This window comes from Sparus aurata, chromosome 22 (genome assembly GCF_900880675.1).
Source record: "Sparus aurata chromosome 22, fSpaAur1.1, whole genome shotgun sequence".
NCBI lineage: Eukaryota > Metazoa > Chordata > Actinopteri > Spariformes > Sparidae > Sparus > Sparus aurata.
The window spans coordinates 5,842,180-5,869,992 of NC_044208.1; the positions used below are offsets into that span (position 1 = coordinate 5,842,180).

Consider the following 27,813-nt stretch of genomic DNA (forward strand, 5'->3'; position numbering starts at 1 on the left):
TTTACATTACCAATTTGGATTAAACAAAGAATATGAATTAAACTAAGCTAACACAACTAGCTGGTCCTTTGCAGCTGTTTGCTCAGCATCCACACCCTGAGGCTGCGCAGCTGTCACATTTGTATCTGGTTACTGGATCAAGTTGCCATGGAAATACAGCTCATTTGAGCTAGGACCTTTTCATCTCACTGGTACATTAGAAGTTACTTTTCTCTGATTTTAACTGTATGTGTGTCACTGTAAATATATCTCAAAAAGCCTCACTCTTCACACACCTTTTCTTAATCTCCCTGCTGACACACACACATCACCACCTGGTGTTTCTCTTCAGCCACGAGGACTGATTTTTAATGCGCAGCTCTCTCCCTCAGACGTTCTGCTGCCTGTTAACACACACACACACACACACACACACACACACACACACACACACACACACACACACACACACACACACACTCTGCTCCACTTCCTCCCTGACCGTTATGTGACTTGACAATGACTTGGCTGGAAATATAAATGCTGACTCATTTGTTTGTCGAGCAAAATACAGTATCTCAGTTTCTTTGCATGATAGAGAAAAGGTTATTATTGTGCTCCTATATACATTATAAACGCTTTCATTGGTGCGTGTATACAGGAGTTTATTATGCGGCCCATGACACAGAAACTTAACAATCATTAGTGACTGATACACATGCAGCATGTAAAAAGTCCGTCTCATCAGAGAGTTTGACGTGACAGAAAATATGCTGATGGCTCCAGAGTGTTCAGGAAGTAGAACCGTCATGAACTATTCGGTGAAGAGGCATTTCTTGACCTAATTACCTGTTTTTTTATGTGATGCCTAAAGGTGGTTTACTTACCATCTGACTTTTGTCTGGTCTGCTCCTCCTTTTTGTATTTGTATATCAAACTAGAGACCATCTTGTGATGACCAGCCGCTACGCTAAATTGGTGTGTATGGTGTAATGGAAAAAAAACCAAACTGTGTCAGATCTGAAAATGTGTATTGCTGTTTGATGCAAGGAATGTATAAAATTAAACATGATACAGTTCACGTGTTTTGCCAAACTCACCTCTCTCCTGTCATGTGTTCCATTGTACTGTACGCACCTATTCACCATTGCCACAAATGTGATCCCATTGCAAGCTGCTCTGTAGTAACTCAAAATGAACATAGTCCAATGGACCCTTCCCTCATAAATACCACAACAACCCTGTGATAACCATCTTTTAACTTAGCCTTCATTTTGTTTTCAACGACACACCTGTCAAGTTTCGTGACTGCGTTTTGCGCTGTTGCGCTGCCATCATGGTGACAAAATCCAGTGTTTCCCACACATTAATGTATTTGTTGTGTGACAGCGAGACAGCGCACCCGTCTTGAATGTATGGCATGAAACTATATATACCATATAGGGGGAGAGCTTTTTAGTCCACCGGTAAAACCAAAGAGGAAGAGGACCCTTTAAAGCAGTTGGCTTGACCGTAACTTCCTCTGCAAAGAAGACGGCTGGCCTCATTGTCGGGATCAAGCCCCCACAAAGAGCGCCAGGCCTTGAAGACAGTTTTTGTTGTGGCCAAGCCGTGTCATTACATCATCATGTGATGCCCTGGGGACTTTTTTGCGGATGCGTCTGTAAAATGTTAATAAACACCTTACAAGACATCCGATGATATTATATCTCCATCCAAGTTAGCTTGGTGCAAAACCAGAAGTTAGCTGACTCGGTTGGCGGAAATCTAGCCTGCTCTACTGCACCCCAGCTGGACAGCCACCGCCACAATTAAAGTCTGATTCTGTGGGAAACGCTGAATCTGATCTGTCCACCAACAGACATAAACACCTGGCAAAGTGCTCAAAACTGCGACATTGCTGTTGCTGGTAATAAACCAGCACTTAGCAAGACTTGTATTTAAGTTGTGCTGCCCTGCTACCATTTCTACTTATTTGCCTCACAGATAGCAAAATAGAGGAAGTAGAGAAAGTTAATGTATCTTCACTGTGTTACACCATTCACTTTAATTTACCAATCAATTATTTATGTTTTGAGTCCTTGAGTTTCCAGGGGAAGTCACTGAGGAGGTTATGGGAAAATGGTTATTGACTGCACTGCTCCCAGTATCAGTGGAACCAGTGTAGGTAACAAAGTATCATAAAAACAGATGCACTGGTGACACTTTCGATGCTTTAAAAGTGTTTCTCATGACTTAATCTAAATTTTAAAACTAATGTTCAATCAAGATTAAATAAAAATGCTACCCTCCGCAGGCCCCCTGTAGTCCACAGTCATTACACTCCAGAGCATCAATACAGAATTAATTCACCACTGTTGCATCAGGTTGATCCCTGATTAACATTTAGTGTAGCAGACATGCAAAGAGCATAAATCCAGGATGAGAGGCAGAGATTAAATGGATGTAAGCCAGTGGTAGAAACTCTATTGCTCAACACACACAGACACGCTCACGTGTACAAATGTATACAGACAGAGGGAAGCACGCACACACAAGCCCAGAGGCACATATAAATAGACATACGAAGCCTGCACACATGGTTACAGTGCAGAGACCCCCTGACATGCCACACACACGACAGGAATGCAACAACACTCTACCACTCACCTTCAAACCCTCACACAAACCCTCACCACAACCTCAACCTTTACCCGTACTGAATTCTTATTTTAACCCTCAACCAAAGTCAGAAACCTTGACTAACCAAACCATTAATCCTGACCCCAAAACTAAGCCCCAACCCCAAACCTGAATCCTCATCCTAAACTGACCCTTTGTAGTAAAAAAAGAATCGGCTTCATTTGACCTCATTCTGCAGAATGTCCTCACTCGAAATGGCTTAAAAACTCAAATGTTGAAAAAAACCCATACATTTACACACACACACACACACACACACAATCTCCTTTTGCTCAAAATTAATAAACTTGCATGAATCCCAGAGGACCCAGAGAACCCTCGCGTGCCGGCCTTCTGAGCTAAGAGCCTGTCGACTCTCATCCACAACACACGGGGACAGAGGAGAGAGCCCCTCGCTCTGCATGCCTCACTGCAAGCTGACCACATTTAAATGACCTATATAAGTCTCGTGATGATTCAGTATGTCAGCCTGCTGATGTGTTCATGTGTTTGCGTGGGGAAGTAGTGGGAAGTGTGCTTATTTGTGAGTATCAGGGTGTGTACACTTGTCTCTGAATTCAGCTGTCAGATGTCAGACACAAGCTACTTGCTGCCAGTCACTGGTGTTTATCCAAATGGAGATGTTCTGTCAAACTTTCCTTAGCACGATACAGCTGCCCAGAGAGGACAAACTGTTCACTATCCTGGAGGCGCGTCACGAGTGTCATTTCTGCTCGTATTATAGCACATAATGAGACAATGTTTTTGTTAACATTTGTCAGGTTGGAAAGAAACACAAACGTGTCATTTTCTTCCCTATCCCCATTATGTGTTGGAAATGACTCATCTTATTTGGCAGTGCAGGTGATAATGACCTCTGCTGTGATGCTAATTGCTTTGTATTTTCTGTCAGCCAGTAAAAAGAAGTAGAGAGCCCCAACAGCAGGAGTGAAGTTCACTTAGCTATGTCTGTTGCAAAGTTACTATTCCAAGTTTCTGGTGCTCTGAGCTCGGCAGCAAGCTCTTCCTATTGAAGGAGTAAGAAGGAAGTTCAACACTCAAAAGAAAGTTTCTCAGTGGATATCATGTATCTTTGTAGATATGTGGCACGGATGAGACCAACAGTGATTGATCCAGTGCTGATCCATTCAACACACACTTCTTTGATATTTGAAACAAATAAGATTTAGCACGACAAAGGTACAAATACTAATATTGAGTAGGATTCATTAGAATCTGTGTAAGTGTTGGTAAATTCAGTCAATTAACAGAAAACAATTAGGATAATGTATTGTTTAGCAGTTTGTTAAGCTAACAATGCTTAGGTTGAAAATGTTTGTCTAATTTCTAGCAGGTTATGTTTACTATGGTTGCCATCTTAGTTTTGGGTCATTCCATGACATCTCACCTGGGCCCTCCCAGGTTAATGTACTTCATATCCCTTTTTCAATTATGAATTTTTGGTTTGGCCATCTGACCTAATTGCATCATTTTTTTGATCCTTTGTTTAGAAGCCTCAACAAACCCAGAAGAAATTTTTTTTTTTAATGTTAAAATCCACAACATGAACTGCAAAATGTTTGTAATTCTTTTTGCAATTATTTTATTACTTTTCGTTTGTTTGACCACGCTCACATTCATTCACAAAGCTAAAGCTGATGGGAACATCATTGGTTTTGCAGGTAGTTGGACCTAAACCAATGTATTGAATAAATACAAATCAATATCAAGAGAGTAAAATCGGAGAATCACAGAAGTCACAGTTTCATAGAAATCCATCCAATTGCTATTTTCAAGATATTTCAGTCCGGACCAAAGTGGTGGAATGACCAACTGACTAAAAACATCTGCTGTTGTGATGATTTTGTCACGAAATCTTTGAACGGTGAAATAAAATACATCAGTGTGGTGATGGTTAGAAAGACAGATGTACAGTTCTCCAATGTGCAGTTTGATGAGAATGGAGCTGGTTTTAGTTTCAGTAATGTCAACAGTGAGGAGGCTATCCAGCCACATCAGCTCTGACCAGAACAGGTGCTGCTTGATCCTACTGTCTCTAAGCCGCCCAATACACATACACAACCAACAGGAGTCTTGGGTTTCGTCTTTGTCATTATAAAAAGTTGTGTTTTTCGTGTCTATATAGCTTTAAATCTCTGCTGCAATGTCCAGATCACATGAAGGAACAATCAAGCATGTTTAAATAATCCACATGGATATATTTAGTGGTGAAAACCCACACACTGATACTCTTTCTCGACAACTGTGCCTCTATTATATATAGCACTCCAAAACCAACCAAGGAAAAAACTCAACCCCACCCCTGTCTGAACTCCTTGTTTGGCTTATCAACAGCAACCCATCTGTCTACCTCAGGTCATTTAAGTGTAGCATCCATACAAGAAAGACTTTCTCCTCTGTAATGAGTATCGCATTCACATGTTATTAATTCTCATAAATAAGGACATCTTATTGGTGTTCGCAACATCAGAGCAAAACTAGATAAGTAGATACCAGGAAACATGATAATTTATTCTCAGCAGTTACAGCTAAAGTAACAGGTACTTGACTCCTAACTGCTCCAGTAGACCTTTTGTGTTTTTAACAATCTCACATTTTTCGATGTACATGGAAGCGTTGGAGGTTAAAGTGGGCAGCAATCCAATCATCCATGTACCACTGCTGATCCAGGTCTAAGACACAGTAGCAGAAGGATAAGCAAGGTAGCCCAGACATCCTTCCAAGCCACAACCTCTCTCTCTTCTTGGAGGATCCCTTCTACTTGAAGGTGTAATCCCTCCAACTTGTTGGGTCTGCCCTTGGGTCCTCAGAATTTGAACTGCCTGAAAAATCTCCCCAAGAAGGTCCAGTCCAGGAGGCTCCAAAGCCCTTCAAACTGTTCCGCTCAACAAGAAAGAGCAGCAGTTCCATTCTGATGTCTTTGCTGTTGTCCGAGATCCTCGCATTATCCCAAAACCTGAGCCCAGACACCCCCACTAGGAATTTCATTTGAGGCCCTTGTTCCCCAATCTCATTTGTTCAGTCACTACCCAAAGCTCACCTTCTCATTCACATTCACAAGGTAAAATTATCTTCTCTTTCTCAACATCTGGAGAAAGATGACCCCCAGTTGCTCTAGTTATTCCAGTGATTGACTTTGGTTGCACTGGGAAATTCCCTCGGATAATTTGGGCATTCATCCATAACTGATCTGTCCATGTACTGCTTCTTATTCAGGTCACAGTGGCCGCAAACAAAGCCAGGTAGCTCCGGCCATGTCCTCCAGCTTTTTTCCTGGGGGATCAAGCCGTGACTATTTATGAGTCTGCCCAAGCAGCCCCTTCCAGTTTGACATGGCCAGAAAACCTCTAAAGGGAGGCATCAACAAGACCTCATGAGATGCCAAAACATCTTCAATTGACTTCTTTTGCCACAAAACAAGAACAGATTCTACTGGAAACTTCTTCCAGATGTCTGAGTTCCCCATACTATCCCCAAGAGCCTCTGAAGTTCAGCCACTCTGTGAAAAGAAAAAAACTCTAAGAAGTGTATCCACAATCACATTTGTTGTCATTACCCCCCTCTCATGACCACAAGTGAGGCTTGAAATGTATTGAGGATTGATTGGTAAGTCACGATCTTTGTCTTCAAGGTCAGCTCTTGTCAAATCGATCATTGACGTCATAGCAATCTGTCTGTTGTCTTAATGTCACTCATGAGTAAGACCCCAAGAACTCCTTAATTTGGGGAAGTGGCTCACTTCATTGGTTTGTGGGGGAATGATGTAGCCATTAAAATGTATATTCTGTTGCCCACTCAGAAATGCTGCAGAAGAATATAACCTTCAGTCAGAGGAATTGTTATATGTTGAGCTTTCAACAAGGTTTTTGAAGAATTGAGCAGTTTGAAGCAATTCAGTTCAGGATATTTAATCAGTTCAAGAACTTTTCAGATCTGACTACAATTGCAATGGCACAGCGTTCAGGACACAGTAGCATAAGTGTCCAAAACATCATGCAAACAATGTGATTTGTCAGGAAAAAAGAGATGGAATATAAACATATAAGAATAATTTCATATTGCTGTAAGGTCTGGGACACTCCTGATTCTGATTTAAGCAACACTGAGGTTTTTTTAAGATGATGGAGGAATAAAACATGGATCCAACAGGTGGTCTCACCCTATTATTGTGTGTAACATGATGGGAAGCAGGTCGCTGTGTGCGTCAGCATCTTTAAAAATACCATTCTCTTAATCACATCACATGGTCCTCTCAAGTTCATTCCAATTTGGGAACACACAACGTTAAATTGGTGAAATGTGTGTGTGGCTTTGTGAGAGCACAACACGTGTTGTGTACCTCCAAACCGGCAACAACCCCCCCAAACCCTGCTCTTCACAATCAAACCCAGGCTGAACTGAAAGCAGGCTACCTCGGCCCACCCTGGTACTGCAAAGCGCAGTATATTCGAACTCGTGGCTCCCCGCTGGGCTTGGATGTGGAGCTTGGCATCATTAACGGTGTGGATGTTTAACAAGGGAGGATAGTGGGCAGGTAGAATGTTGTTTTCCTTCATGTTTTCCTCTAAAATCTGCATCTTACTTTGGAAATATAGTATGTTGTAAATAATATGGCTGGTGACCACACAAAGCCCAACCTGCCTCTATCTGATGTTCTCTTAAAGGACCATTATGATGTTTCCATAATGGGCATTTTTTCAAGTATTCCATAGGGTTACGACAATTCTCTTTAAATCTTGAGAAGCAGGCAGCTCTATGATATATCACTATAAGTGATATAATGACGCGACTTGTAGTGACGACAGAAATCTTGTGAAAATGCGGTTTTAGTAGCAAGGTTAGCTTACCGTAGCCTCAAGATGACCTTTATGCAACATTTTTGTGATTCCCTTTTAGTTAATTTGACTGCTGTATCCTTATTTCAGATAAACAAATTTGTTTCTTAAATCCTATGCAATAAAAATCTGGAACATGGCCCTGGAAAGCCCCACTCAGCCCTGCTGTGGAGGAGTAGCACTTTTCACTATTTCCTGACTGCCTCTGAGCAGATGCCAAGTGCTGTTTGTGTGTGATCTGTGCTTTGACGTTTCCCTTCTCTTTTTCCTTTATTGCCCGTGTGTTTTAACTACTCTAGTAAAGGGGCATTACAACCTTCAAGGGGAGCCAGCCACGCACCTTGGAAGGATTAAGAAGCTGTTTTGTTTTATGTTCCAAAGAATAAATAGTGGTGTAAAATAGCTATTTGGGTTAGATGTGCATACATACATCTCCAAGTAAATACATACACATGGGCACAAGATTACTCATCCAATCAGGAGAACACACACGAACACACACAAACCAAAACCCCCAAAAATGTTTACATTTTCTTGACAAGCGTTCGGTTTTTGGTTGTGCAAACGACCAAGCCTTTTCTCAGATGTAAAGGCAGAAGTAGCATGACATTGCTTTGTTCTATACATGACGTGTTCAACCACAGTACTGTCACTGAGAGAATTATTGTTTGGATTAGATTGAGAGAATCTGTTCTGTCTGACACTGGCATTTGTAATCTGTTATTATTCCTTCCATCAGAAAACGCTGGTTTCTTTTAAAAAGGAGTTTAACCAAACCTTGACTAAAGAGGTAGCACATCAAAAAACACAATAAATTATTGTTTTTGTCATATCGAGTTTTAGAGGGCAATTACATATAACCAATTTTGCACAGAGTAAAAGCTAAGCATCTGTTATGAGGACCAGAGCCTTATGTTGAAACATGAAGTGCAAAGGCTGGTACATGCTGCAACTTTCCCACTAATGGTTTAATTACTCTGGTTATGTGGATCTTTTTGAAGAAAATTATGCTGCTTTAAGTGCTTTTTCTTTAAGCTGGCTCATTCTAATTACGGCAAAACACCATTAAGCAACATTTTCCTTTTATTCCTTTTTTTTTTCCTTTTTGGCCACTTTGGTATAACAGAACGAGCTGTAAACCAAGGACAGACACTGACTTACAAAGTTATGACAAAATTTAGCAGGCAAATGTTTTTTATAAATCCAAAAGACCATTATTGGTATTAAATTAAAATCATTTTTGATGCACCCTGATGAATTCAAGTTCAGTAGTCATTCTCCCTTCTGCTCTGTTTGGTCTCAATAAACACCTGGCTCTTTAGCTGCAAAAAGCTCCATTAGTCGCTAACTTTATCTGTCTGTTTGGTGCTGGGTTGGTAGCACACGGTTGGTATTTCGGGGGTTTTGTTGCTGAAATTGTGCCAGCTGCCTGAAAAGATGCTGAAGAGAACAGGGAGAGTGAACCAAGCAGTGAAGTCGCTGATCGTGAACGCCATAACATTAATTTGAGATATGCTAAAGCACTCTGCAGAGCTGAGAGTAACTGCAGAGTTGTTTGGTGACAATTCTCATCACTATAAGTGACCCAGCAGATGGGGTGGGACCCGTTGATTGATGTTTACACTACCCAGCAGCGCTAAATGTGCGCTACGCCCTTAGCCATGGAGCTAGCAGTCCGCTGAATTCCCTTAGGCTGGAAGCTTCTGGTGAACTCTGTCAATCATCTTGGTACTGGCCTAAGTCAAGGTGTCTGTTGAGAGGCTGCCGACTAGCAACAGTTAGCAATTACTCTAGCAACAAGTAAAGCTATCTGTTCAGATTTGAGGCCGACCAGGCAGAGGACAACAGAACTACTTTTTTTTAGAAAATATGATCCAGTTTCACTCAAACCAGTGAATAAAGTTTTAAAGTTTTGTTTTTCTACAGGAATCTGTTGGCATCCTTTATGTTATACATATTTTATACACCCCCAAGCGCAGGATCATCAACATGTTGTCTATTGTTTTCCAGGAAGTTAGAAACTCTGAGCTATAGAGACAGAAATATGCAATAAAAAGACATTGATTTAAATTTCGTGGGAACTTTACTTGTACTTTTGATTTGGTACTTGCATACAGTAATCACAGTAAGCACTGCCCCAAACCAAGATGTTTTTTTTGCTTGTTTGATCTCTTTTTGCGTAACTACCCGCACTCATCCTAAACTTTATCCCCATCCCTCTCTCCATCAGCACCTTTATTATCTGAGTGAACAAAGGTTGCTAGGTAACGGCAGGGAAGCCCCATGTGAGTTTAGCCAACAACTGTACAACACAACATTTCCCCCTGTCCACCTCCCCCCAAAACTCACTCCCTCTCCTCATTTCCTTCTGCCTATGTATGTCTTTGTCGCCCTGTAAGAGACCCGATTGACCCACTAATGTGCCTTGCCAACCAACCAACAACCCTGATGCAGCTGAAACCAGATTATTCCAGTTCTCTGTGGTCAGGCACTGAGGGAGCAGAGAGAGGGTGGCGGGTGGCCCGGCTTTATCACGGCACACACACACACACACACACACACACACACACACACACACACACTCAACTCATACAGAGTTTCAAAGTGGAGATTCAAGTGTCTCAGACAGGAGGTGTCTCCTGGGTTTGTGTCTCTTTCAGTGTGAAATTAAGCACTCAGCTGTGGGGCACAATGCACTCTACCTGTTGAAAGCCACAGGTTCAACAGACGGGAGCTGTATAGAGGGTGACTAGTAAGCGAGAGAGATGGGAAATCCCAAATTTAAACAACAAGCATCAGACAGAGGAAATCAAATTATGTGGTGAGCACTAAAGAAATAGGGGAGAGAGAGTACGAGATACAATGAAGACAAAGAAAGACAGATAAGCAAGAGGGTATACAAAGAAGAAAAGAAAGCTGGAGCAGGGGAAAGGGCAAAAAAAAAATCATAGTAAATAAAAAAATTGGTGAAAGAACAACAATGAAGGAGAATGTGAGCTTAAATAAAAGTAGAGAGAAATAAGGGAAGAGGGCAGTGACTCAGAACAAGAGAGATAGACGAGGAAAAGAAGGAGACACCAAGAGGAAACTGAAGACCTGAGAGCAGTAAGTCAACCTGAGTGTTTGTCCATGTTGGGGGTAGAGAGTGACAGCAGGGTGGTACTACAACAGGGTCACATCCTTGCTTGTGTAACCACTGCCTTCCAGACCATGCCCTGTGGGGCAGAATTGATTAGATCGGATACCCACAGCGGTGCGATCACACCAACAGATTGTTCTATAAAGTTCAGGGGCAGAACATGTCATTACACTAGACTGGAACATCCAGTATGCAACTGAAAGTCCATGACCCCACCATGTTGGCTGCAGATGTACACCATATAAGCAGTCCGGAGAATACTAAAACAGCACAGCAGAGCTTTGAAAAGCCACTTTCTCTGAGGGCATACCGTCTGTCTTATCAGTATGTATGTAAACTTCAACTGAGCCTTGTATGAGGTTCAATATTTATCATTGCTCAAGACTCCACAATGACTTGTTGTTGTTGTTTATCCAGGATTGAAACGAGTAGAGGTTTCAGAAAGATGATAGTCTTTTAGACATGTGAGATCTAAAGTCACCAACTCCTAACCCAACTGAACACGTATCAGAGATCTTGGAACAATCTTGATCTCTGGACCCTGATCTCCAACATCATCACCAAACCATGAAATGAAAGATCATCTCTTTGTAGATTAGATTTCTAGAGACATTGAGAATCTGTGCTGAGAAGTTCTACAACTGTTCTGGGAGCTTGTGGTGGTCCACAACATTTTAAAAGTCCTGTCCAATTTGTGTGTTGAATAGGGTTGGAGCAATAGAACATGCCTCTGTCCATCGGGATGGCTCAAAGTCCTCGACTTCTGAGACCTGTACCATTGTAGCATCATGATCTGAAAGGCCACCAACCTTTTTTTGTGGGTTCCTCATGTCAGTCAGTATAACTAGCTCGCCAACTTTGTTCCAAGCTTCTGAGGCTGTACACAGCTAAGGTACACATGTGATGCAGAGACAAAGACCCTTTTAAACCCAACACAGGGATGTATGTCAGTGGTGACAGGACATAGTTTTCTCATTTGGATGAGATCAGTGAGTGCCACTGGGGAAAAAGCGGGGATTACAGTGGTGAGGTAGTGAGCAACCCCTCTCTTACGGCAGCTCTGAGGAGACACCCTACCTCATCACCATCAACAACAATGCCATTGCTTATCATGATGTTTCACCATGGACCTCTTCATATGCCAGCTTAGACATCACCCAACCCAAGGGTCGGAGCACTTTCCCACAATTTTTCACTATAACGACCCATGTGGAAAGCAAAGAAAAAGTGGGCTTACCCTGTCCGTTGGAGTAGTAGATCCACTTCTCCTTGGCCTGTGTTGGAGGTGCAGATGGTTTCTTCTGAATTGCCTTCTCCATGATGCTGCTGGGGTCCTGCATGGGGCCCTTCTTCAGCACACGAGAGCTCCGCTTCACGCTGCAGACCACGATAACGACCAGCACCAGCAGGAGCAGCAGCACTATCATCCAGGGCAGGTGCTCGTTGATGTCAAAGTCATTATGGGTGCTCGGCCTTGGGGAGCCCCTGCGAGTTGGCCTGTAGTAGCTGGAAACCCCTCCTCCACCACCACCGCTCCCTTGCCCAGCTACCTTGCTGATACCTGTCCCAACCCTCTCTATCCCTGCACCCTCAAGACCCTCCATTGCCCTCTTGCTGGGACCTGGCACAGGGTCAGAACTGGATTGCCCCTGCTGGAGCTCACGGTCCACCAGTTGCTTGCGAGCTGTGGAAGGTGGAGTCCGTGAGGCATCTGGATTTGTTGGGGTGGGATTCCCAGGCCAGCTGAGGTGTAGCCCCTCTGCATGATGGTCTTTCCCATCCAGGTTACCCCTCAGCTGAATAGCTGCTGACTGGCTGTAGGTGCCTGTGATGAGAGACAAAAGGATCGATGGAGAAGAGATAGCGCAAGCAAGAGGAAGAGAGATGAAAGAGAAAAAAGAGAGCAAAGAGACAACATAGTAAAGAAGTAAGAGATGAGAGACAACACAGACAGAGAGGGAATTAAATTCACTCACTCCAGAGATTTGCTTCACTCAGACAATGAAAACAGAAGGCATCACGGGAGGGAGGCCTAACACTTTAATCCATGCAAGCAATCTGGCACACAAACAGAAGAAGGAATAACCTCCTGCCTCTCCTTTCACTCATCTGCTCCTCCTGCTGACTTCCTCCATTCTTGGGCAGTGTAAGCGGGAGCCAGACCAATTCTAGATTTTTGAGGATAAACCATCATGTATCAGCCCAATTTTCAGCATAGACACATAACTTAATTAAATTACAAACTCTTAAATTTGATTAACAACTGAATTGACATTCACAAAACATTCCTGGTTGGCTTAGATAGGTCATGTGTGAATTAGGTACAATTCAGGCCCCAAAAGTTCAGGTAGAAACCACTAATTGCTGCAAAGCTCAATTTTGAATTCCATCTGAAACAAGTGCCAGAAGGTTGCAGGAAACAAAGTAACACATAAGTGCGTAGCCTATTTTACAACCAGGGCACAATGCAGGAGAGGAGATTGGATCAAGATTTTCTGTCTCACAGGACTAGCTGATGTTCATTGCCTGATCGTTGTGAAACCTGGAGCTGAAATAGACAAGCTTCAGTGACTTAATATCAATCCTACACATTTTAGCCCATTTGCAAGGTTTCAATATACATGCTGGCCTGTCAGAGGGGCAATACAGGAGTCAAGGTGAGAGAAGACCATGCCTGTACAAGGAGTTAACTGGTATACTTCCTAAGACCTAATATTTCTGATGTTATACAGTGTAAAGTGACACAAATGAGAATTAAAATGTAATATGCTCAGTGGAACTGTCCATACAAATGGTGAGCCAGTTATGACCGAACTACCAGGAAACTGACAGAAGAAAATGCAAATGAATGTGCATTTCCATCCACAACTGTTGGGAGATGCTTCTAAAAAGAAGTTTGAGTGACTTTTTAGTCACTTGAACTTTCAGTTATTTGACTGTCAACAAACAATGAATTGCTTTAAACACCATTTATTGAGTCATTGTTTAAGCTTAAACTGGGACCAATCTAACCAGATGTAGGTATAATTTGAAATAATCTTAAATAGGAGAAGGGATTGGTCAAATGACTAACAATTCACAGCCCAACAGTCTGTCACCTGTTGAAATGGGAAAGGGACTAATAGGATTGTCCCATTTGAAATAAACAACAGCAGGGACAGTCTTTTTCAGACATGGGAACAAACTGTAATGGCCATTGGACCTTTAGTGCACCATTAACTATTGATTATCAATATGGCTGCTACCACCTCCCTGCTGCTCGCTCTGTGACTGTGTGCTGCTGCTAATGGGATTGGTGTTGTATAATGACATTAGATCATAAATGGGCTGCTGCTTATTAGGATTGTCACTTGGATGAGTGTTAATCTCTCTTATCCTCTTATCAGCAGACAGGTATGCGGATGCAGGTCTAATCCTAAATTTAGGCTGATGTTTGGCTTGCAACAAAAAGTTTTACATTTTAGAATAATACAGAAGACTTGCATGGGATGTTTGAATGGTTTATATGTAACAAACTGTCATTAAATGTCAGCAAAACAAATTTCATTTTATTCAAATCGAGCAAAGAAATTAGTGATCACTGCCTGATTCAAATTAATGGGCAGGATATAAAAAGAGTCCATTCCACTAAATTCCTGGGGGTCCTCATTGACGACTCTCTCAACTGTAAATGTCATTTCGACCATCTTGTAAACAAACTGTCCAAGTATGTTGGCTTGTTCTATAAGATCAGACATTTCCTCCCTCTGTCTGCCCTTCTCACATTGTACAAAACTCTCTTTGAACCACATCTTAACTACTGTAATGTGATATGGTACAACACCTTCACCAGCCATCTTAAAAAAACTTGTATCCTTGCAAAAGAAAGTCATACGGGCTCTGTCCTGGTCAGAGATAAATTCCCCCACTCACACTCTATTCCACCGCTTTGAGTTACTAAGACTGGCTGAGCTAAATGAATATCATAATACCTGCCTTGTGTTTCAAATTGTCAACAGGCTGAACTCTAGATTGAGTAGTCTTGTTCCCATCTCCAGCCCCCAGCGCACATACCCAACGAGAATCAAACCACTTATATCAGGAAAATGACGCCGACATGTGCGCGCCAGTATGAGTGTTGTCTGGAGGGGGCCGCAGATCTGGAACAGGATTGATGATGGCCTCAAGGTGTTGCCCTCTATCTCCAACTTCAAAAGACAACTAAAAAAATCACTTCCTATTAACCTATATCTAATATAAAACTGTTTTCTCATGGACTACTGGGATGTATGTGTATGATTGTATGTGTATGTTATGTTGGTGTGCTCTTTGCGTGCATCTGCTCATCATCATCTGGTTACAGATGGTAACTGTGTATTTCATTGTCTGTACCACTACCCTTCCATGAACCATAGGCCCCCATCTATAAGCTTTTTCTAGCTTCCTTGGGGGACCCATTCACTCTACCCAATTGATTTTGTACCTCAACTGTATTATTGTAATGTTTGAAGTGGTATCGTGAATAAACTCAAACTCAAACTCAAATGTAATGCAGTCCAGCAACCAGAGTGGAAGTATTCAGCTTTTGAGCATCAGTGATTTGGGATACATGTGATTGTACATGCAAGACATAGTTAGTCCAGCTAAAGATTCACACTGTATCAACATACTTTGAAAAACAAAACTTCTGATGAGGTTCTGTTCATGCTTTTTTCCTCCTATGCTGAACACTTCTTTCTCCATCTTTTGTTGTGATGAATGTGGATTTACTGGCACGGTTCTATATCCTGTCCAGTGGAACTCATTGTTTACGAGGCACTGCTATGTGTTCTTCATGGACCCAGTTGGCATATTCAAACATTCATACCAAATCCTTTGATTTGCATCTATGGTTGCTCTGAGACGTGTGATGTAACAACAAAGCCCCTTACATCTAGTGACTTATATGACGTGAAATATAGTGAATACAGTTAGGCTTTTATTGCTGCTCCTATTGTTGTGTAAAGTGGTTACAGACATTTTGGTTTGATAATCTTCCAAAACGGCCCTTTCATCGTCATCACTGAGAGTAAAAGATGGGTAAAAAATAGCAGTCAAGAGTGCGTAGCACCCACACCCACTTCCCCTCTTACAGCACAGACAGGGTCAGATTAACTGGCTGAGAGGCCATCGATCCCATGCCAACACAAACAGTGGTGACAGTATTATAGGTGTGAGGGTCTCTATGGGAAAGGGGGGGGGGGTGTAATACTGGCCATGGATGGTTGATTCTGAGAAATGACTGGCTGACCGACCGAGACAAGACCGATGTAATAACAGGGAACAGGACAAGGGAAGGAGGGGGACAGAGTGCAGGAAAGTAAGGTGATTTCACATTCTCTGATCTAAAGGTAAGGCGGGAGGGGAAAAGACAAACGGAGGGTGATGGAGAAAGACAGAAATACCCATAACTCCTCCTGACCACATATAGTAACATTCCTGAGATAAGGAGCTGCCCCCAGTTTGTTTCCATGCCTACCAATCTCCATGAATCTCTGAAAACATGCAGCATGTTTTCATTGTTATTCTGCTGTGTTTTGAGGCACCAAAGTCACAATTTTCCGACATTAAAACTTCATTTAAACATAAGAATATTCAGCTATTGTACATTTCAACCTCTCATCTACTCATTGACGCCTTCAGTTAAAAACACTATTTAAACAGTGAAATGTTTCACATCTTTCTTATATTTTTGGGGTATTATTCAACTTTCAATAATCCCTACTTTCTCTGAAACTTGGTAGTCAATTAGAAAACACTTCAAACCTACTCATCTGCAGCTTCTTCCCACTTATTCATTCAATCAACTAGAAACTGCATTTAAACTTTAAGACATTCGGAATTCAGTGTACTCATATCATTAATACTTTTTCCAGAATTTCCGTTTTAAGTTTCATGCAACTTTCAACCTTTCTCAGATTGTTACCGCGCATCCCGTTCTCTCTCACTCAAGACAGCGCACTGTCAGTGAATAGCATGATGTTATATACTTCCATATAGCGGTGTGGTTTTTAGTCTGCCGGTAAAACCAACAAAGAAGAGGAGGAGGACTATTTAACGCAGTTGGCTTGACCGTAAGTTCCTCTGCTACGAGGACGTCTGGCCTCGTCGTCAAGATCAAGCCCCCACAAAGAGCGGCAGGCCTTGAAGACAGTTTTTTTTGTGGCCAAGCTGTGTAATTACATCGATGCATTGGGGGCTTTTTCCCAAAAGCTAACATTGTGAAAGACGTGTCTGTAAAACAGTAATAAAAGCCTCACTGGCCCCGCAAAATTACTCGCTATTCTGTCAGAATATGGGCAATCCGGTCGAATAAAATTTGGAGAGTCTAGAAGAGCCGCCCGATTACATTTTCTCCCCATCCAAGTAAGCTCGGCGTTACACCTGAAGTTAGCTGACTTGGTCAGTGGAAGTCCCGAGTGTGCATGCTCTATGGCACCCCAGCCTGACAGCCACCTCCACAATTAAAGTCGGATTCTGTGGGAATCTCTGTGTACATCCATAATTAGATGAAAGCCTGTAAGGCTAATTCAGCCCAGTAAAAATGCTTAAATGAACTACTTTGAAATTAACAGTGAGGAAACAAGATCTGTGTTCTCACCTTTGTGTTCAGGTCCAGTCAGTGATGATGAAGAGGATGAAGAGGTCACAGGTTCCTGTACGAGCACAGCCTGCGCAGGCACCAGTGGGGTGGTTAAGGAGGCAGATGATGAGGAAGAAGGGGCTGCAGGAGATGGTCCACAGACATTATCTGTGATTCTAGTCCCTGGAGTGAGCAGCACCAGCCCCTGAGCTTGGCAGTCTGTGTGGGTTCGGCACTTCATTGCACTCGACTCCGCGTCTGAGAAAGTCCCCTTGGTGCACTGCTTACAGACCACGTCCTCTGTTCCACTGCCCCGCTTTTTCACCCTGGTCCCTGGTGGGCACAGTGAGTGGGGCTTACACTCCCTGCCACCATCACCCGACAAGAAGCTGTTCGGAGGACATGTGCAGACACGGTCTTGGATGGCCGTGCAGGGCGTTTTTTCTAGGAAGCCTCCAGGACATGGAGCACGACAGCGATGGCACTGCTGGACCCCGTTCTCACCCCGTGTGAAGGTGCCTTCAGGGCAAGGGCTGCACTCCCTCACAGCTGTCAGGGAGCAGTGCGAAGACACGTAGGTGCCTGCCGGGCACTTGTCGCAGACCAGCTGGGTTCCCGAGTCTGGGTCAGTGTGCTGATATCGGCGTGGAGAAAGGAGAGGCTGGTCAGCTGGGCTGCTGGTGGTCAAAACCCGGGCTGAGATCTGAACAAGCACCGTAGATAAGAGCTGAGAAGAGAGGAAAGTGTGGAAGTTAGAGAAATCAAAAGACTGACGACAGTATCTAAAGATAAACGATTTTTATTCAACAAGACTGGAACCTGAAGCGTCAGAATGATTGTTTGCTATTGAAGGATATCGAAAGGGACACCATCACCCAACCCTGGTTTGTACGCTGATCAGGTCACAAATGAGGACCCCCAAAACGCAAACATGAAATCATCCCATCCAAAACTGTTTCCTGACCAGCAACGAGCAAGCCCCACACAACCAGACCGACCAGTTTCCATTTCAGAGTTCTACTTTTATCATTTTGCATGAGACGTGACAGGCCAGGCAGGCAGTGTGAGCGTGCTGTGTATCAGGTTAAAGAGGATTCCTGGAAGTCCAATTTCCAAGGCTGCTGTTTGGGTTCCGAGTGTATGAGTCTGCTTTGGTGAGATTTTTGGGAAGTATCTCTGTCAGGAACCCATTTAATTCACTGTCATTTCATTTACTGACTCCCCTGACTCAACCTGCAACCCCCCCCCCACCCCCCCCACCCCCCGCCAAGTTGAGTTCCTAACAGTGCACATTGACTTTACGAGCAGAACTGAGATTTTAATCGGACACATGACTCGTCCTTCCTTTATATCCAGGCTCCCTCTCATCTCTGCTGGGAAGTCGACAGCTCACTGGGTTTAGGGGAGTAACCCACACATGTCTAAGGTTACACACACACACACACACACACGCACGCACACACACACGCACACACACACACACACACACACACACAGTGAGTCATTTCAGAGCAACAACAACAGGACTCTCTCCAATAATGCTGGAGCACTGACAGAGCTTTACTATGCAGTTACTATGCCACAATTCTAAACAGGGCCCCAGTTTCCAATCCTTCACTTACTCCTGTGTTGAACAGCCGTAACAGTGTTCACAATGTGTCCACATCGTGAGGCTCGTCTCTGCGTCCTAGACACATTTTTTTGTAATGGAAACTGACACAGAAGCAGTTTTGAATATACTGCCAGGTGGATACAAATCTGTCTGTGGACAGCTTTTGCGAGTGTATCTTGCACAGTTTGTACCAGCACACTGTGCAAGGTACAGCCACGAAGCTCAACAGATGTGTAGTTGCAATCAAAAGATGTCAGAGATGGGCTTACTCCGACTGTGTAGTGTGGTGCAGTTATCACTATCGAGTAGTCATGGGTCGGTTGGGAACAGTTGACGGCCGGTGTCATCCTATCACACAATGGTCTCTTTTTTTTTAAAATATCGAATCTTTTCAAATACTCCCGAACTTAAGGGCATCCGTTTTTGTTTGTTTGCAATGTCTCGCAGCCAAGAATTTATGAGTCTAATATTGTCTTGTCTTAAAAATAACCACAGCACAGCCTGTGCTTCTGTGGGACAAGCTGGAGCTCTCATCCCGGATCCTGGACTACCTCACCACTGCCTTGTGGGGCACGAGACTGGTAGTTGGATTAGGTTGTCTGCAGTATGGGGGCGCAGCAGGGAACCATCTTGGCTCGTTTTTCTCTTCACCCTCCACACTGCAGACTTTAAGTACATCTCTGACAACTGCCCCCTGCAGCAGCTCTCTGATGACTCTGCCTGTCGGCCTCATCAGAGATGAGGGTGACACAGAGACAGTACAGAGAACTGACCCAGGACTTTGTGGACCGATGCCACCAGATCTGCGTCCAGATTAATGCAAAGAGCTGTAAGTGGATTTCCGCAGCTGCAGTCACTGGTGAATATCCAGAGAATGGATATTGAGACTCTAACAAGTACCTGGGTGTTGAACAATAAACTGTTGAGACTCAGATCCTTTGGACCTTTTTTGACTCTAGCTAAACTATTATTCCCGGTGGAGAACGGCTCCCACCCCGCAGGGCACTGTGAGAGCACTGGAGAGCTCCTTCAGCGACAGGCTGCTGAGCCATAAGTGTGCGAAGGAGCGACATCGCAGGTCCTTCCTCCCTGCTGCTGTTTGACTGTACAACCAGCTCTGCTCCCAGTAAAGTAACACACCAAATTCACTTCAAACTCATTTTCCCAATGTGCAATTTCCGCATATCAATATGCATGTAAATATTCTCTATAGTGTTAAGGAATGTAGAGTGCTTGTTTCTTATTTGTATTGTTTATATTGTTTCAATGGCTTTATACTTGTATGTGTGTATTGCTATTCATTACTACTGTTTTAATTGATGCTCTCTATTTCTGCTGTCCCCTCTGCTGCTGCAATATTGCACATTTCCCAGTTGTGGGACTAATAAAGGATTATCTTATTTCATCTTATCTTAACTTGAGTCTGATTCAAGACCTAAGTATCAGAGACATGCAAACTATGCCAAACAAAACAACGCCTGGAAGTAAAGTGTCATTTGTTGCTAGTTCAACATAAAATATTTCATAAAAAAATTTAAAAATGTAAAATAAAAAAGCAGGGAGAGAAGGATTGAGAAAAGCACGCAGCGAGAGACAGCAAGAAAGAAACACAGACATGGACGGAGACAGGCCGGACAAAACGTGGATCTGTGTGCAGAAATGTGTGTTTAAGTGTGTTGTGTTTTTTCACACAATTGTGAATGGAGATTAGCGGCTTGTGTGTGTGTGTATGCAGAACAAACAGTGGCTGGCGGGTTTGAAGTGATGCAGTGAAGGGGGAATTTTGCTGATGACGCACGTGAATGTCGGACATCCACGGCCACAGGGCCAGATTATTTGGACATCCCCTGCACAATCAGCTGAGAAAATTAGGTTTTTCAAGACTTCCACGAGGATAGCAGGGTCCAAGAACTAATTTCCCACAAACCTCTGTCAATTAAACTGTCAACGGAACACAAGCTGGTTTTTATGATTGGTGCTAATAAGAATAGTGCTGTCCTTTCTTTCACCACTCCAGTGCCCTTTCACCAAACCACCCATTCATTCTTTGTTTTCTTTCCCAGAACCTCATCCATAAACATCAGAGCATGTTCTCGACATGCGGCTCATAACTCTGTTGCGTCAGTAACATCAATGCATTCATTCACATCAATGTTCAAAGTGAGACATTGGTAGAGTAGAGAACACGAGCAGCCGTAAATGGGAACATTCTGCTTGTTACAGGACAAAGGATGGTCCCCCCGTGGTTCTTTCTGCTTGTTTGTAGAACTTTATTATTGGAACGGCATGCACTGAACATTACCATAATTGAGGTGTATCACTCACTATTTAATGTGAAGCTGTTGAGCAGACGGCATGCTGTGGTATTAAACAGGAACTTTCTGATTGCTTTGGATGCCGTTACCCACGGTGCTGATTTTTGCTATGTCTGGGGAAGCAGGCTCATTAAAAAATACCAAGCATCTCCTGAGAGTCAAGAGAAAAGAGCGTAATAACTCTTTTTTTTTTTTTACTATTAGTAAACACTGTCATAGAAAAGTCCTTTATTGCTCATTCTAAAGTCTGAAGCCCTCAACTACATCTGCATGTTCATGAAAACACAATGCTGTAGTGCAGACGTCAAGATGACACTTTAAAAACAAGTATTTTAAGTATCAGTATCTGTTTAGAGAGAAAACACATCAATATAGTGCATCTTTGTAGTAAAACAAGACTGCACATTAGCTCGTCTTAGATTTTGGATATCGTCATACGGTGGCAAGTCATAGTTGTGTTGAAGTTAAAAAAAAACAGGATGCGTTGTTCAGTCTGTCAATGTTATTACATGTAAATGTGAAGCGCTGACAGGACAGTGGTAAAGAGGTCGGACCACAGAGCTCATGTCCAGGCGCCGGACCACAAGATCAGCGGTTCAAATCCTTTGGTAAGACAATGTGAGGCAATTTCTGCATTTCTAGCGATGGCCGATTCAGCGTTCACACTGTATTTTCAGATAAAAAAGTGTTTGATTCGAGGATCAAGTGTGGGCCAGTTTTTTTCAGCATTGTTCACCGGGCCGCAGCTTAGCACAGGGACACCTGTGGGCTGTCAGCTGGAGTATTTTATGTCTGAGTGTTTGAGAAAACTGGTTGTGTTACGGCTGTTTTTCATTCTTCCCCATTAGTCCATTTGGATGAACACAGTTACAGATGCCCATCCAGCACTCGTAATCTACGGTTCTGTGATGCACTATGAGACAAGGAGATGTAAATGGATTGGTTATCCACACTCGATAACCATTGCTCCTCTTTAGAGATCAATGAAGTACTGTTGATTCTGATTTCTGATTATCAGTGACCTACTTCATTTATGTTTGAAGTGTTTTTGCTGTTGCCTTAGAAAATAAGATCTCATCAACGCAACTCATTGGCTGTAACTAGATATTACAAGGTCACAATTCGTGGGATTTACCATATTCCTGTAAATATTCATCACTATCTACAGTAGATTTATGAGAGACTAGAACTCTGGAAGCAAATATAAGGGAATCCTCAGGCTTTCATCAGCAACCAGTAACTAAACAGGTGATAAGAGGAGATGCATTACCACTCTCGTGTCTGTACGCTAAACGTGAAGCTACTGCTAGCAGGTGGTTAGCTTAATTTACTGACTGGAAGCAGGGGCAAACAGCCAGCCTGGCTCTGCTCAAAGAATAAAAAACATCTGCCTACCAGCACCTATAAAAGACAAGAATAAACAGATCATATGTCGTTTGTGTGATCCGTCCAAAACAACGCCTTTTAAACCGAAAATGGGTGGCGTTAGTGGTGGTTTTCTTTTCTTTATCATACACCTAGTGATGTCTGCATTGACACAAAGCTAGCTATAACATTTCCAGTCGCATACTGACCAGCTGGAAACCTATACTCACCTCTCACACAGTGTTAATTATTAATCACTAGCCTTAAAAAGAGTCTTGTCCATATTAAGTTACACACATTTACTGTTACTTTATCCAGTATCTACATGCCACAATCATTTGTGTCAGTCTAGATATGAGTCTGAGTCTGCATGTGTCAACCCTCCACTATCACATAGCTCATGGGGTGTTGTGATATATGAAGTAAATTGAGGGCAGGACAGTCAAAAGAAAGTGAGTGAAAAACAACATCTCTTCATCGAGCCTACCCAGCTGTGCTACAGTTTCAAACCAAAGAGGATCATTACTGCGACGGCTGCTATTCAGTATGTCAGGGTAAGAGTGCCCTGAGCTGACGGCTCACATTTGGTCCGTGTGTGTCTTTCTGAGGGTGTGTCTCGAGCATCCCGTCCTCCCGTTCAGACACAATCAACCAGTCTTGTGTAACTGCATTTCCTGTTTGCCATTAGGAAAATAAAACGCCAACAAAGACACGAAAAGGAGAAGAGGAAACAAAGTGCAGTGCTGGCACTTTGTCAGTACATTCCTGCTTGCACGCGCGCACACACACACACACACACACACACACACACACACACACACACACACACACGCGCGCACACACACCCTCTCCACAGCTACCTCTGCAGCTAAGCGGAGCATGAATCAATTTCAGTCTTAGTGCTGCCAGCCTTCCTCTTATTATGCCAACTTTGTCTCAGTGTCTGCCGCATAAACTACATCATCTGCCTGGTGCACGGGCCAGACAGCCAATCAGACGGCTCGACACGGGGGGATCTACCCTGTGAAGGCACGTGAACCAGATGCAGTGACAGGGGTGAGAAGGCTAGCTTCTTCCAGGAGACATTAAAAAATTGTGTTTGATGGAAGGCACAACCAAAACTCACTTCTCCACGCCTGCTTTAAAATGAATGTGAGGGGGTTTTAAAGGGGGGCTCCAGCAATTTCACAGGTGAAGATCAGCATTTTGTATGCCGCTGCCTGTGTCTCTGCAGAATACTGATGATGATAGCGATACTCCGATAAAAACAGGGTCCCAGTGCATCTGTTTGGTGAAAGCAGTCACGGCGATGGATGTTTGCATGCCAAGTCTTTAAACTTCGCACACAACTGCGGCGGCTGATTTAACAGATCAGCACTCCTCAATAAAGACGGGGGGAGTAGGCTCAGACCACACGCTTGTAAGGACGGCATGCTTCACAACACACATTCTACATAAACGAGCTACTCTGTGCTGCAGAGCAGACAGGTGTGTTACTGTAACTTCTGTTGTCCGAGTCCAAATCTCAATTGATTTGTCAGAGTTGGTGCTTAATTATGTGAAGGTGCCGAAAAACAAAACAAATACGGCTGGGGTCCGTTGTCAGGGTATACAAGCCAAACCTAACGGATATAGTGTAACGTTAGTATGATGTTTTTAATCCTCACACAACCAGCTCTATAATTAAATACGTGCAGCTGAAAAGTCAGGATATCTCAGCCTCTGCTGGTTTGAAGTTGACTGAATATGTCTAATGTGAGTGCCACACTGTTGGGGAGGTACAATACTAAATTGCTGCGCGTCTTCTAAAGCAATCGACAACTTGTTTTGCGACAGAGAAAGTGATCCGATTTGAACAGCTCCCGCACTATGTCTGCGCATCTCTTCCCATTGTCAGTTGGAATGCAGTCTTACTTGTGGGAGCGGCTACAAGATGCTAATTCTGACCGGACTCGCGCGTTACTGATCGCTAAAATGCCATAATCTCTAGGTGTAGGTAAGGGCTTGATCTCGGTATAGCTGGTGCAACACAGTCCCTGCCGTGCTTTTCCTGTATTTTATGCTGAGGTTCAATGTGTCAGTGGAAAATGTGGAGGACTTTTGAGCTAATGCCTCTGTGACTCACTGACAGAGGAGAGGACAGAACACAGGGTGTAGGGAGAGATCTGAGGGTGGAGTCGCCAGTCAGGCAGCTCTTGTTTACATCATATAGGCACCAGTGTGGCACCACTGCACCACTGCAGAGCAGGTTCCTGTTGAGCACACCCGCCCCCACACACTCACACACACACACACACACACACACACGCACACGCACACATTCAATGAAACAAATACCTCACCCCCCCCCCCCCTGACTTTGCGACTCCCTGCTTGCAGCTTCACAGAACACCCTGTAATTCTACCTCCAGCAGGGGCTGCACAGACCCGCCCAGGACCACGTTTGCATGTCGGCATCAGACCAGAGGTACAACCGATAGGTCAAATCTTTTTTTAGGCGACAGGCAGCCATGCGTGAGGCTCTTTCACTTCCATGTTTTTGTGCTTTGACCATCAACAGCCAGTCGTCTGCACATTTCTGGCATGCGAGGGGCTGCCAGGTCTGCACACATTACACCGCGTGTGTTTTGACTGGTGTGAGAGTCGGAGGCGAGTGAAAGCGGTATATCAACGTAGCAGTGACACAGGGAGCGTTCATACTGGCGTGTTTACTCTTCATCACACATGTAATATGCACCGGTCCCTCTCTCGTCAGTGTGATGTGTGCAGGGGTCGCCGAGAGCATTTTTTAACATCAGGGCATTATTGATTTTGTTCGTACGTTGGCAGAATTACAGCGAGCGACAAATGTCTCATGACCTGGAAATGGTTCCCCCAAACCTGGATTTACTTTCAGCCCCGGCAGCAGGTTCACTATCTTGTTCTTGATCCACAATTTTCCCAGTTTTCATCAAATTTCAAGCGGAGCCTGAGCGGAGCTGTGAGTGACAAATGACGACTGGACGGGTGCCAGACAATCGAGCTGGCATGACTCAAGAAGAGTCCCAGAATCTAATTCATCTGGTTTTAGAGCGTTATCCATTAGATTAATTACATTTTACAGTCAGCATCAACTGAGATACACACTGGTCTGAATAAAAACCAAATTTTAGTTGAAAAATGTAATGATATGAAAAATAAAGACATTTCCCATTAAATTCAATACAGGTTGTGTTTTCTTTAAATTAGAACCTAGTGGCCATCAGAGGAAGTGCAGAAAGCATGGGAGCCCACAATGTAGGCCTGTGACAGACATAAGCCTTTACCCTGCAGGGAGACTCACAAACAAAGGACGTCATTAAGTTGCATCATGGGAAATGTAGGATCCAATGCATTTGAAGCTTGACTAATATTAGAGACTAAGTCTCAGGATACCTCAGCCTCTGCTGCCTTGAATTTGACCATTGCTTTTTTGATGTTTCTAATGTTACGGAAGTGCGTGCCTCGTTCATGCCTACGTCATTCCTACTCTGGTTGAGTCAGAGAGGTAGGGTGAAGTGTTAGGGCTACGCTGTCCTCCAAACACAGAGTGACAGTGCTGCTTTTAATAATTCTATAATTTCCTCTTTGACCTGAGACTGGCAGTGTTTTCTGGGTAAATACTTCCGTGCATGCTGCTATAAAAAGTGCTGAATCTTGACATTTTTTTCCCAGACTCTATTCTCTTGGCCATTTATCATTCTGATGCCTGTGTCTCTGTTTGTGTTGGAAGCACGGTGATCCTCCTGTTGACCCCTAATGTATAGTATTTCAGCGTTGGAATTCATTTCATGATGGTACACGCTGCACTTTTGACTACTGCCTAAACTGCGGCCCTGGAGCATACTGTGTATCATGACTACCACACAAAGGGCAGAAGAGCCCTCTTGCCTGAAACTGGAGATGGACAACAGACAGAGGCACCTTCCAGTGTCTTCGTATTTCTCGGAACCTCCTAAAATAAGCAGTGAGTGGGCACGTGGACGCAGACTGCATGCCACGACACACCGCCTGTCAGCGTCAAGGAAGAGCTGTCTGTCTGCAAGTGCACGGTGGGACGAGGCTTTTGGTTTACTTTCTGATTCACGCTCGGCGGCGACAGATTAGACCACAGAGCAGGAAGTAGACTGAGGTCTGACGTGAGCGTCAGATGTCTCAGCGTTCTAAATCTTTTTTGAAAACTTTGAGGGTGTTTCAGGAACGACTTAATTAACCGAAAACGCTGGATCATGACAAAACAATCAAGCTACTGTTTAGGCTGCTGTGTGTGTGTGTGTGTGTGTGTGTGTGTGTGTGTGTGTTGGAGCACGTGTGTTGGATAATGAGGTGTGTGCATACAGACAGTTGGGTGTGGGTGGGATGTTTGTGTGTGTGGCAGACATTAAGTTGTAATTACTGTCCAATTAAAGTGGGGCCCACCACGAATACTCACACACAAACACACACACACACACAAACACACACACACACACACACTGGCGCAAAAACACACACGTGCACTCCTACGTGCCCTTACTCACTGCCCCCCCCCCCCTCATCGGACACGCACGCACATTTCCCCACACAGACGGCAGGCGGCACCTGTTGCTGCGTGTCCCGCATGAGTCGCAGCTCGGAGAAAGACACTCTGTTTGGATTCAGTCGCGCCGAATTGATCACTGACAATAGCTGGAGAGGATCATGTGTGTGGATGTTTGAGTTTGCTGCTGATTGCCGAAAGAATGGAGCACTGGGAGGGATCGAGCTCATCTATTAGGAAAACACAACTTGTAATAATAAAAATAAAAATGTCCGTGATTGAATCTCTGTCTGTTGTTTGTTCGTTCGTTTGACTTTATTCCTAAATGTGAGAGGAGCAACAACGTGAGGGCTTTTGCGCAAAACACATTCCCAGCTCCTTTAGACGCTCACATTTTAAAACTCACGAGGGAATCGATGAAGTGCAGACTGAGGAATCAGGCTGAACACACGTCATGATTTAAGTGGGGTCCCTGCAGTCACATGAGTTTTTGTGTGTGTGTGCTCGGAGACACAGCTTTCACTTTTATTCCTTTTAAGTGTATGGGAGCGTTTGGGATATGCAGCACTGTAGCTTCACAGTAGGAGGTGATCCAGGAGTGTCACCATCAGGCCCTTAAGTCTATTTTGGAGCTTTGCCACAGATAGACTTGTGACAGGCAGGGTAGCTAAAGTTGTGGGCGGATTGTTCCAATGTGTAAAAGGACAAACACCTGTTTTCAGCAATGTAGGGCTATGTATTTCTTTTA

The 27,813-nt window shown here is 43.7% G+C and overlaps 1 protein-coding gene across 1 annotated transcript in view; it reads right to left on the reverse strand.

Moving 5' to 3' along the window:
• Positions 1-27,813, reverse strand: part of tnfrsf21 (tumor necrosis factor receptor superfamily, member 21) — a 51,645-nt gene that overhangs the window by 21,664 nt on the left and 2,168 nt on the right. Inside the window, exons 2-3 of the mRNA XM_030405971.1 lie at positions 17,255-17,963; positions 11,873-12,460 (exon numbers count right to left, since the gene is read on the reverse strand). Coding sequence (XP_030261831.1) covers positions 11,873-12,460; positions 17,255-17,963 — 1,297 coding nt within the window. The remainder of the gene's footprint in view (positions 1-11,872; positions 12,461-17,254; positions 17,964-27,813) is intronic.